Source organism: Miscanthus floridulus, chromosome 7, assembly GCF_019320115.1.
Source record: "Miscanthus floridulus cultivar M001 chromosome 7, ASM1932011v1, whole genome shotgun sequence".
NCBI classification, from domain to species: Eukaryota; Viridiplantae; Streptophyta; class Magnoliopsida; order Poales; family Poaceae; genus Miscanthus; species Miscanthus floridulus.
The window spans coordinates 122,327,436-122,339,291 of record NC_089586.1 but is presented as its reverse complement, the minus strand read 5'-3'; the positions used below and the strand labels follow the sequence as shown (position 1 = coordinate 122,339,291).

General features: G+C 50.4%; 1 protein-coding gene across 1 annotated transcript; it reads right to left on the bottom strand.

Annotated features, from left to right (window-relative positions):
• Positions 1–7,979: 7,979 nt before the first annotated feature.
• Positions 7,980–11,614, bottom strand: LOC136467783 (F-box protein FBX14-like). The gene is made up of 3 exons (XM_066466568.1): positions 10,604–11,614; positions 9,473–9,983; positions 7,980–9,376 (listed from the first exon to the last, which is right to left on the bottom strand). The coding sequence occupies exons 1-3, from the start codon at positions 11,323–11,325 to the stop codon at positions 8,615–8,617; spliced, it is 1,995 nt and encodes a 664-aa protein (XP_066322665.1). The 5' UTR covers positions 11,326–11,614; the 3' UTR covers positions 7,980–8,614.
• Positions 11,615–11,856: the final 242 nt, after the last annotated feature.

Sequence of the window (11,856 nt, the reverse complement as noted above, 5' to 3'; positions counted from 1 at the left end):
TTTTTGTTTTTGATACAGAGCTGTATCAAGTTGCTCGATCTATATTTATTGTTAAAATTTCATTAGTTTCTCTAAAAGAAATTTAAAATTTCCTGATAATTGAGCATCTGTGCGATGAGTGCATGGAAGGTTGCTATACTACTATGGCCATTGCTTGGCTGTTTGCATGAGCAACAGATGACTGAAACCGAGGCAAAGCGTACTTTGCTTACTGCTATCTTGTAGTAGAGTGTATATATGTTTCTGCACGCTTGCAATAAGATTTGATGACAGCTTCAAATTTTACTGGAGCAGAGTCTCGTGTATGCACACATGTTTTCTTTCTCCACAGCTTCAAATTTGATGACAGCGATAATAATGCTGCTCCAACAGCTGGCTCCACGTGCAGGTACAAACAGATATAGACCTTATGAACACTAATTTGGAAGATCTGAAGATGTGTCTTAGACTGCCTCGTTCGGCTGGCAAAATTTTAGCTGAAACTGGCTGAAAAACATTGTTCTGGTTGAATTGTTGTGAGAGAAAAACACTGTTCCGGCTGAAAAAAGAAGCCGAACAAGCCGAATATGGGATAAGCCGAATAAGCCGTGGGATAAAAACACTAATTTATTGGTTGGCTGCAATTCTGGGACACCCATTTCCCCATGTGAATTACTGAATGCAACTCTTATCTCGTATGCACGATTGCTTGGTCCACTTTGCGGACGAGCCATCTGAACCCTGTGATCAAAGTTTAAGTTTGCAACAAAGGGTACTCTAAAATTTTGGACGAAATAGTTAAATTAGATCTATTATTTTATTGTTTGATTTGATAACTGAGTTTTTATTGCGCTACAGTCTGCGTTTTCCAACAAATAGATCCTCCTTGCAATCCTTGGTGACCATGGAGCTCAACAGGAATTTTATAAATCATAAACTTTCTTCTGCTAGTCGCTCATGTAATATAAGGGTGCGCATCTGTATGCGAAGCAAGCTTCTTGTGCCATGGTTAGGGGTACCCCGATCTGTACAAAAATATCTGTACTCTGAATTTCTGATTGTAATCCTGTAAAGTTAAGCAATGAAGGTCCGAATGTCCGATTATATGAAGAAAAACTTTCCTCCGTGGTACGTTGTTTCGAGATGGGCTCTTCTAAGACACCTCGGTCTGTAAGTGTTCCTTGGTATCCTGATTTTAATCCTGCCAATGCCAAAATCAAGCTATGGAGCTCCGATTAAAAAGAAAGTCCTGCCTCCGTAGTCCGTTTGTACTATGCTTCGAGATGGGCCGGCATCTTCTCGTCTGACATGGGCTAGCAAATCGCCTCGAAGAAAAGACTATCGGGCCCATCGTGGATTTTCCTGGCACTTGGTTATGCTTTGCTTGTTCGACAGGAATCTAGTCCCAAGATGAAGACTATCGGGCCCATCGTGGATTTTCCTGGCACTTGGTTATGCTTTGCTTGTTCGACAGGAATCTAGTCCCAAGATGGCAACGGGTCCTGATACCCGATATTCGATGGGTATTTGATTCATTAGGAAATGGGGATAGGATCGTATCTTTACCCGTGGATATCTAAATGGGCAAGAATTCATCTCTGACGGGTATAGCGGGTACGGGAATGTTCCCTGTTTACCCGTCTCCATTACCCGTTGGGGAACCCGACTATTTGAGATGTCATGCGAGTATTAGGCCCAAAGAAGCTCAACATAGGTATTTTGGCTTAAATCTGATCAATCATATATATAGTTTGTGTGTTCTAGGAACCCTAGTTCAATTTTTTCTCACCATCTCCGCCAGCAGCACAAGTACGCCTGCCTCACGAGCGCTCGTGTCCCTCGCTTCCTCAGTTCGGTCTCTCTGCCACATTTGTTCGTCCTCCTCGCAACCTCGCTCCTTCTCCTCGACATCTCCGAGACTCCGACACTTATACCCGGGTGAAGAAGAAACGTCTCTGATTGCAAAGCTGTGACTCAAGTGTCCTTGTTTATCGGGTATGCAGTACCCGTCGGGTATCTATTACCCGACCGATGCCCGACGGGTATGGGGATGTGCAAGAATCTATACCCGAGATAGTTAACGGGGACGGGGCAGGATGAATTCTCTGTAGCGGGGAAGAGAACGTTCCGGCGATACCTGACGGGTACATCCCTGTTGCCATCCATAATCTAGTCTTCTGTGAACCGAGTGTGACATTTCACTAGTGGCCACCACCCAAAAGAAACGGAAAGAGAGAAGAAGAATATTTCGTTTCGCAATAGCATTTCCGATCTCATTCATGAACAAGTTGGTTTTGGGCCTTGGGGGCGTAATCGGCCAGTATTTCGCATAGAGGCAGTGCGACCCCAGAGCCGTCTCCTCGGCGGCCCCAATTTGTCCTGCACTCAGTTTCCTTCGCTCCTTTGCTCGCTGTGATTCGGATGCTAACAATCTCGCTTCCGATCACGAGGACGCCACTGCGCCCTCGTCGCTTTTGGCCGCATCGATCCGTTATCTTTAAACTGTGCAGTCCAGCAGCGTCGACAGTGTTCATAATCTCTCAGGACTCAGGAGCCAGGACAGCCAAATTCAGCACTGCCGACCAGTCGCCCCAGCTCCTTCGTTTTCGAACTTTATCAAAGTTTGAAATATTCAGGATAGTCTGTACATTGTACCTACCTATTACCACACAGATGAACGATTCCGTTGGACCGTTACGCATAACGTATTGCATGCATACGCGGATTTTGTCGTGATCGTATCAGTCCTTGTCATCAGTTATTGTCAAGAGGCGCATATCAGGAAGGAGACTAATGGACCCAACCCAAGAAGATTTGAGCGAGCGAGGTAGAGAGACGACGACCGCGAGGCGCCGAGGAGGATCTACGCGGTCCTCCTCATCCCTCCCTACGTGGGGAGGTCAAGCAAGCAAAAAGCCATGGAAATTAAAGAAGGGCGTGGAAAAAACCGGCACACGAACCAGGGGCCGCGTACGTGCGCCGGGCACGTCCAAAGATCGCGCCCCGGATTCGGTGATCGCTCGGTCGCCGCCGCAACCTCAGGCACAGGCAGGCAGGCAGATCCCCGCGGGCCGCGGCCTCCTCGCCGACTCGTGGACGCCAGGGTCGCGGCGTTTCGACGCGTCGTCCCCCTGCCGGCTCGCTCGCGCACGAGGAGACGGACGGCGGACGGGACCACGGCCACAGCGCCGGGGGGGCTCGGACGGGTCGGGTCCCTAGCGGTGAAATGAACCGATCGACCGTGACCAGGGCCGCCTCGGCCACCATCGCGGGACGGGTCAGAGTCACCGGGCCGCGGCGGCAACGTGCGCCGCGCTCCTGCCCTGCCGCTGCGCGGCGTAGTACGTGTGTAACGTGTCGTGCGTGGCCGAAGGGCAGGCATCGGTGCGCGCCAGTGATTACCTCCCATGCCTGCCTGCCTGATGACTGATGACTGATGACTTGGCTTTCCAATCGTCAGAAGGCAGCAGCCCCTCGTGCCATCAACGCTGTGGCTTGCTCTGTCCTCATCTGCTGCCCCCTGCCATGTTACAAGTCTACCGGCCATGTGAATTGTGATAGAATGACTAGCACCTTAGGACGAGGAGCACCTAATTCCACTGCCGGTTTTTGTTTCTTCTCCCTACCACTTTTCCGCGAGGAAGGAAGGAAGCTTCTCTTTACGTGCTGCCAAACAACAACCAGATCACAAACAAAACAAATAATTCTTCGTGAACATATTTGTGTCGACATTGCTAGCGCCCGGACGAACGGACGGACGCCACGCACTACACTCCATTTCGCGCGCTCCACGCAAGGCCCATGCCGCCCGAGCGACAAGAGGGGGAAGGGCGTGGCGCCTCCGATTCGGAAGGACCCGGACGCGACATCGTATGGATGTCCTGCCGGCGCCGGAAGGAGGACACACGAGACAATGCAGCAGAAGGTGGGGAGGAGAGATGCAATACCAGATCTATTTTTGAAACATCCAAATACAACAATTGGAACATACGTCTGAAGACAATTGAAACACTCGGAACATGCTTTTGAATCACTTGAAAAAAAAACTTAAAACACTTGAAACCATTGCAATCATACGCTACATCCAAATAAAATGCATGCAACGTATGTGTGAAATATATGCAACATCCAGATAAATACACTTGCAACATGCGTCCGGAAAACACAGATAAAACACACATCTGAAACATCTGAAACACTCGAAACATACGCTTGCAACATGCCTCTGAAATAATTACAACATATGCAACATGTGCAACATCTCCGATCTACTTTTGCAACATCCATATTAAACAATTGCAACATACATCTGAAACGCCTAAAACACTTAAAACATACATATGCAACATAGGGGAGGGGAAGACTTAGCCGGTCGAATCCGATCGTCGGGGTCGGAGACGACGGTGAGCGGCTGCGGACGAGCACTAGCGCCACCAGCACCAGGCTTGGCTCAGCGCCGCTGGGGTTGGGGAGGGCGCCGCACCAGGGTGAGGAGGGGTGGCCCACTCCCTGCAATACTGCCACGCCACCTCTATGGATCTCACCGGGTAGGGGAGAAGGCCACCGGATCCACGAGCTTTGGACGCTCCCGGTGGGTGAGGACACCGGGGTGGGGGAGGGTGCCGCCGTCGGCTAGGGAGGCAGCCATGGCCGCGCGTCGGGGTGGGGTGGGGCGCGAGCATGGAAGGGAGGAGGAAACGAGGGATTGGATGCGGAAGTGAGCAGAGTGAGGCGTCCGTCGATCCGGATGTCTTAATTGGAGCATTATCGTATTTGCGTACATCAACCACCCCTGAACTTTTTTTTATCACACACAGTAAGCCTGTTTTCCCAACAAGAAATCGTCTCCTTTGGCGCCACGACCACGAGATATTTTTCACATGATTGATTGTTCCAGGGATCCTTTGATCACGACCTCTGATGGAGCAACGGTGGCGCCAATCAGAGACTAGCTATATATCACAAGAGCTATACTGTACTGTGCATATTCATCCCGCCACTTTCAAAACAAGCTTTTCAAAGGAGTGGACAGGAATTGCATAGGATCGATCGACACTGTAGCAGATGTTGACTGATTTCAGCATCGCCACTACTCAAGTACATGTAAAACACTGTAGCAGATGTTGACTGGTTCAGCCTGTTCGGTTGGCTGGTTAATATCGTTGCTGGTTCGTGAAGAAGTACTGCTGGCTAGTTTGTGTGAGAGAAAAATACTGTTTCGGCTGGAAATTTACGATCGTTTACGACAAACCACGGTAAAAAAAACAGGCTGAACAAGAAGAAAAACATTTTTCTCCTGGCAAAATCGTGGTCCTCCGATCTGAACGCGACAAGCGCCGATCCAACGACCGTCGCCTCGCCGCCGGAAATTCGACGCTGCAATCACAATTCTGAAAGCCACAGATCATCCTCAGAATTCGTCAAAAGCCACTGAGATCTTGCGAGACTCGGGCGCGAAATTTTGTCGTTGGTGAGCGGCGAGCAGTGATGCGTGGCCGATTGCGATTGGGACGTGGGCAGCTTCTTCGCTTGTGGCATGGGCCTTTATCGTGGTTAGGGAGCTCGTCCCGTTCCAAGATCTCACTGTATTTTCTTTTTCGTCATCTTTCTCGGTAGATGCTACTGCTAGGCGAAAGACAGCGAGCTGCTACGTTTTTCAGGCTTTGCGGCATTCAGGCGCGAGCCGTGAGTATCATGGCCACCCCTGTGTGTGAGGTGTCCAGATTTGACAGCGATAAGGTGACGAACAAGGGTGAAGCCAAGATTATTTTTGGCTTGTAACAGGTAGACCTTTAAAGGGTTTACCAACAAAATGATCGTGGCCTACACTGTTTTCCTACCGTCTGGTTGTTGATTGACTGACTGATCGAGGGTTGAGACTTGGGAGAGTGAAAAGTAGCCGGAGAGAATTCTGGATAAGGGTTTCATTTCATTTCACGTGGACAAGAAAAAAAGTCGTCGTTTGTGTTTATGTAATCTTGAGGTTACGTCGCAAGGCTGACTGTACAATACTCCTATATCGAAGATAGGGGATATAGTTGACAGGACCAACGAAATGACCGCTGAGTTCAGACGATCCGGTGCTTCGAAAAGTTGAAGATTTCTTGATGACATGTATGGATTGGTACATATCTGCGAAGTGCTCTTTCGGAGGCCCCGACTAGTCAAATCACAGCGTAACGGCTTAGCTCTGCTTAATTAACACTCATTTCCTACGAAATTTATCTGAAATCCCATCGGCCTTACCGAGATAATCGCGCCGATTGGCATCCCGCGATAGGGATGGAGAGGGAAGCACTTATGACTGCAACTAAAGTACGGATGAATGCAACTCTCTACTGTGTGACTGTGTCACAGGAAATCCAGTCCACTGAAGGCTAGCCACCGTGGTGAATCGATGACGTCGTACGTTCCAATCACCATGGTAGGGTTCTATCGGATTCCCGTTGTTCGTACGCAACTAGCAACCATTATGTTCCTTCCGTGTGAGATGATTCTGTTATAAAAAAGACACATAAACGATACGCTAAATTCATTTGTATTTGTAGATACATTGACTGGCCTAATGAGTCATTACAATTACTATTACACTAGCACCTGTAAAAAAATTAGTTTTTTTTTCTACAGCAACTTAATTCTGTTCGATTTATGCAGAACCCAGGCATGCCGCCGCGCCAAGCCAAACATCCTCGGCGTTTACTGAAGCTTCATTGGCCGACGCCAATCGAAATCTGAGACCGAAGTAGCACGTCGACAACGACAAATGGCACCCAAGCTGAGCAACCAGAGCACGTTGCACCATTTTGGCGATCTAGCCGGCCAAACCGCCAAAAGCAAGACATCGCGGGACTTGTTTGTAGCAGGAAACTGCCAAACAGGCTAACAGTATCCCAAGCACCAAACTTCCTTCCCTTACGGTTAGGCACACACGCATACACGGCATCTCGCATCTGTAGCCGGTTCTAGCCTTCTAGGCAAGTTCGTGACGAGCTGCTTCATGCCGGCAAGAAAGAAAGGGTATCTTGGGCAGCCCGATTCTCCCAAACCAGATGCCTCTCCCAAAGCACTCACAAGCGAAACAAAACAAGGCTAATCGGCGTCGTGAGGAAGCCGACAACCTCTTAATGACAGACACGATGCGCGGCATAAACAAGGCGTGGTATCATACCGGAAAACCCTTAAAAGAACCTGAGATCTATAAAGCCCAGCCAGGGATCTCAAATCCTCAGAGAAAACCCCCAATCTAGATCGGTGGATCGCCCCAGATGCAGCTGATGATATAAAAGAAAAGAAACCGGGCATATCGAACTGGATCCTGGAGAAAACAAATGCGAGGTGCAGTGACCCCAGGAAACAAACCACATGCTTGCCAGCCTCGCTCTCACTCTCAGCCGGGATGGCACAGGCACAGCAGAGATCTAAAGAACGAATTCGTCCATGATAAAGAGACAACACATCCTTGTTTAACTATTCGTGACGACTGGGTTAGGGTTAGGGTTAGGGTTTGGAGCGCAACGTTAGTGGTTAGCACGCAGATGGAAGAAGATGGTGGTGCTCAACAGGGTGTACAACAGCATGCAGCAATGGAACTCCAACTCCCACCACCACTATCAGTTAGAAAACTACTGCTACTGTTTACCTTTCTCAGCTTCAGCCAGTCAGCTGGTGGCGGTGTTGGGGCTTCTGCCATGACGACCCCTCCAGGATCCTGAAAGGCGCCGGGGGCAAAAGCAGCAGAATAAAAACAGACGGCCATCAGGGCAGACTGGGCAGTTGATGTCGTGAGGCTCTACATGAAACAACGACGACCACTATCAGAGCAAATCATTGGTAGGGCCTATCGTTATGATGACAATTTCAACACACAGGCTACGGGCGTTTATTTTAGCGATAGAGCCGTCTCAGTCGAGGTCTAGGACATATAGGAGTATGATCATGGGAAGCAATGGAACAGTGAAGTCGACAAGAAGCACAGCCAGAGTGGGGGCAAAACCAAGCAATGCCGATCAAATTCCAAATTTCCTCCAATAGCTTCTTGATTAAAAATAGCAGAGAGTGGAGACGAAGAAAAGGGATAATGGTCTACAGGTCGTCTACAAAAATAACCTATGAGTGCTAAAAACAATGAAAAAAAGGGAGAAAAAAATAGCAGAATCGAGTTTTGGATCATCTAAAACATAAGTAATGGCCGGTGGAGCATTGAAGCTTCGGACATAGGCAGCACTTCCATTCCTTGGTCTGAGCAGAAAAATGAAACGGAAAATGGCAAGATACAAGTAGCTGGAGACTAGAGTGCCAAGAACCATCCGAAGCCTGCTGACTGGAGTCAGTGTGCAGTCAGTTCCTGTGCAATCAGTCACTACCCATCATTGCTATACTGTAAGACTAGCGCCGTGAGGCCATCAGATGTCTCGCTCTGGATGTGCTTCTCAACTGCCTAGACTCTGTATGCTGGCCATGCCAGATCAAGTGAAAGAATAATCGGCAGCTTCTTACTTGATTTACATGGAGTGCTCCTGCAGCAACTTGAAAATCATCCGCAGGAAGCATCCCTCATTGGCTCTCAAAACTTGATAAGGAATAATACAACAAACATGTTCGTGGGTACAGCAGGGCTGTCCTTCCAATAGCAGTCCTACAAGAGGGTAACAAATGGCGGAGCGTCAGTCCTCGGTCCTGCCAGTGACCGATACAAGTACAACTTGTCAACAATCTCAGCCTCCCCTTCATCTTCAGAGTGGTCCTTAATTACTTCAACCACCAAATTTTGCATTTGCTGAGCTACATCTTTACAGCCCCTCATGGTTAGCCTGCATGAGTTCATCCACAAGAACCTCATATTGTAGAAGTAGTTCATTCCTGAGAGCAACCCCCTGTCACTGAAAGGGCTATCTCTGACCTCAAGCTTCTGCAACTTAGTGCATCCCTCGAATACATATTGGAGGGACATGTCACTATTCCCAGCAAAGGCAACAGACAGGGTCTTTATTAGCTTCCCATATTTTCCAATGTATGCAAAGGCTTTATCAGTAAGCAGGCCAGAGACTGAAAGCCTGGTGAGTTTCTTGCAGTTCATCACAATTGCGCCAAAACCTTCATCCATGGGATCCCCAGTGATCCGGTCAGGGCGGTGGCGGCCCATAATACAGAGGCGGAACACTACAAGCTCAGGACAGTTCTTCGACATAGCAATTACTGCTTCATTTGTCATCCGCTGGCAAAAGTAGAGGATTGATTCTAGCTTCCGGCAGCCTTCTGAGATTGCCTGAAGACCAACATCTGAGACTGAACCCTCAGAATCTTCAGAGGGATCCAAAGGAAAAACTCTCAGCTCACGGAGATCAGAGCATGTATCAGCCACAGCACGTAGGCCTTCATCATCCACAGTATCAAGGACCTAGAATAACAAATTGAACATCAATGCCTATATCTTAGTTGTCAGCGCACATAAAAACCGGTATATGCATCAACGAAAATCTGGTAGGTGGCTCACCCAGAAAGTGCGAAGATTGGTGCAGTTGCGAATAACTGGCTTGAGTTCTGCAGCGGTTAGGTTTGCAAAGCTGAAGTTTAGTGAGGTGAGCTTGGCACAAACAGGGTAGATCGCTGGGAGATATTGTGGATTGACCTCCCGGAAACCAGATAGACAAACGAGAGACCTGGCTGCAGCAAAAGATGTAGCAAGCTCAGTCACAGCCAAACCCCCATCGGGGGCACCCTCAGATCGGAATGCACCAGTTCCAAAGTGCGTGAGCTGGGGCGCTCTTGCCATGAGACGGCGCAGCTGCTCTACTGACACATGGTGGTTGACACGCAACCGGCGCAAAGCCGGTGAGCGTGCAACAAGTGCCTCCAGGGCCTCAAAGTTGAAGGGGACGCTGACGCAGTCGAAGACAAGTGACTCCAGAGAGGTGTTGGACTCTGAGAACTTGGAGATCCAATCCACCAGCTCGTCCTCTTCATCCTCAAGGTAATCTTCAATCAGATCCAGCACGCGAAGATGCCTACAAAACCAAAAGCACCAACCGCGAGCTTGAGATACCAGTACTACACTTAAATGCTGCTATTAGTGCTCCTATTCCCCAATAAGGAAGAGCAGACAGCGTGCAACTGGAAGTACCCCAAACCTGAGTGTAACCGATTAATTAACGAGACTGTTCTGCCAAGGACCTAAGGGGTAATAAGATTGAACTTTGGCAGCAGAATTCCGCGTACTTGCCATGGCAAGTTTCGGCTGTGACAGTAGCAGGTGTCACTATCCGGTGATTAGAAAGTCGAGCACAATAAATAATCGATTTACTGGTAAATTTCACAGGAAGGCGTGTAGCGATCAGAAACCAACCAATACGTCCATAAAAGGTTGGCGACATCAGATTCTGATCCATGGCACGGCCGGACCAATAAAACTGAAAAGCGTAAAGGGCTAAGCGCGCGCACATTAAATAAGGCGGAATTGCGTGGTGCAGCTAGGATTGAACAAATGCACGAATGGCATAGTATCAGTATGATACCCTCCGAAAGCGAGGAAAGCTGGTAAAATACTCCTCTGGATACCGTAAGGCCGCTTAGATTCACAGCCCGTGTGCAGCAAAACATACAAAAGCTGGGTGCTAGGGCGACGTACCGGCAGCGCTCGGCGATGACGGCGAGCCCGACCGTGCTGAAGCCATCGCAGCACACGAGCGAGAGCTCCCTGAAGAAGGGGAAGGACTTGGCGATGAGTGCGAGGTCTTCATCGGCGACGGTCATCCGCTTGAGGCAGATGCGCTCGAGGCGCGGGTACGCGGGCCCGAGAGCGGCCACCCAGGGGGAGACGTAGGCGCCCCAGCCGTAGGGCACGAGGCTGAAGTCCGCGAAGCGGGGCTTGCCCTTGAGCACGACGGCGCGCAGGCCTCCGAAGCGCTCGACGGCGCGTCGCGGCGAGACGGCGTAGCAGTTGCCGATGAAGAGCTCGCGGCGCGTCTGCGCCTCGGCGCGGTACCAGGAGTGGCAGACGAGCGAGGCGGCGTTGCGGTCCCGCGCGGCGGTGAGGAACTCGAGCACGGTCTCGAGCACGTTCTCCAGCACCTGGTCCGGCGGCGCCCACCTCCCGCCCCCGCCGTTGCCGCCCCTCAGATCCGGCTTCCACCTGTCCCCGCCGCCGCCCTCTCCGCCGGGGTCGTCCTCCGACATCTGCGACGGCGGCGAGTCGGAGTCGTCCTCCGCCGCGTCCCGCATGCCGGACGCGGAGGAGGAGGACGGCGAGGCAGAGGACGCCGTGGGAGCTAGGGTTAGGGATGCAGGGATCTGGGGAGGGGAGGCGCGGTGGGGGACGGAGGAGGTGGAGGGCGAGTGGGGAGTGCTCATGTGAGACTGGAAAAAAGGATTAAATAATGATTAGATCTGCGCGAGGGAGCGAGCGAGCAAGGTGGACTGGGACTGCTGGTGCTGGGACGCAGCGCAGCGCAGGCAGGCAGCGATCGAAAGAAAGCCCCCTCCTTTTTATTCTCTCGCCCTCGCGGTCTCGGCCTCCTTCTGTTTGGCTGCTTTCGGTTTGGGCTCTCCTCTCCTCTCCGTCTGGAGAGAAACGAACGGAGATCAAAGCGGACGCAAACGGCGGCCGGTGACGTCCGAGAAAGGAACAGCAGGATACGCCATTACGCTACGCTCGGGGAGAGACGAAGCCCTGTGATAGCATGGGCTTGTTTCTTTCTTCTCTGTGTCAGGCTCGTAATTAAGGGAGTACTTATTACGCCCATCCCGCCGGTGCTGTTCGGCAGCAAGCACCGGCCTTTCTGTTACGAAACGGTGCCTGCCAGACAACCATTCATCCATGATCTCATCTAATTAGATGTGCAGTTAAGATTAGGATTAGCATAGCAGTTAATCTCATCACCA

Excerpts from the sequence above, each read along its gene's own strand:
- LOC136467783 (XM_066466568.1), bottom strand. The coding sequence starts at position 11,325 with ATGAGCACTCCCCACTCGCCCTCCACCTCCTCCGTCCCCCACCGCGCC. Across the intron at positions 9,984-10,603 it reads GTCATCGCCGAGCGCTGCCG|GCATCTTCGCGTGCTGGATC; the intron begins GTACGTCGCCCT and ends TTGGTTTTGTAG. Across the intron at positions 9,377-9,472 it reads CCAATCTTCGCACTTTCTGG|GTCCTTGATACTGTGGATGA; the intron begins GTGAGCCACCTA and ends TTGTTATTCTAG.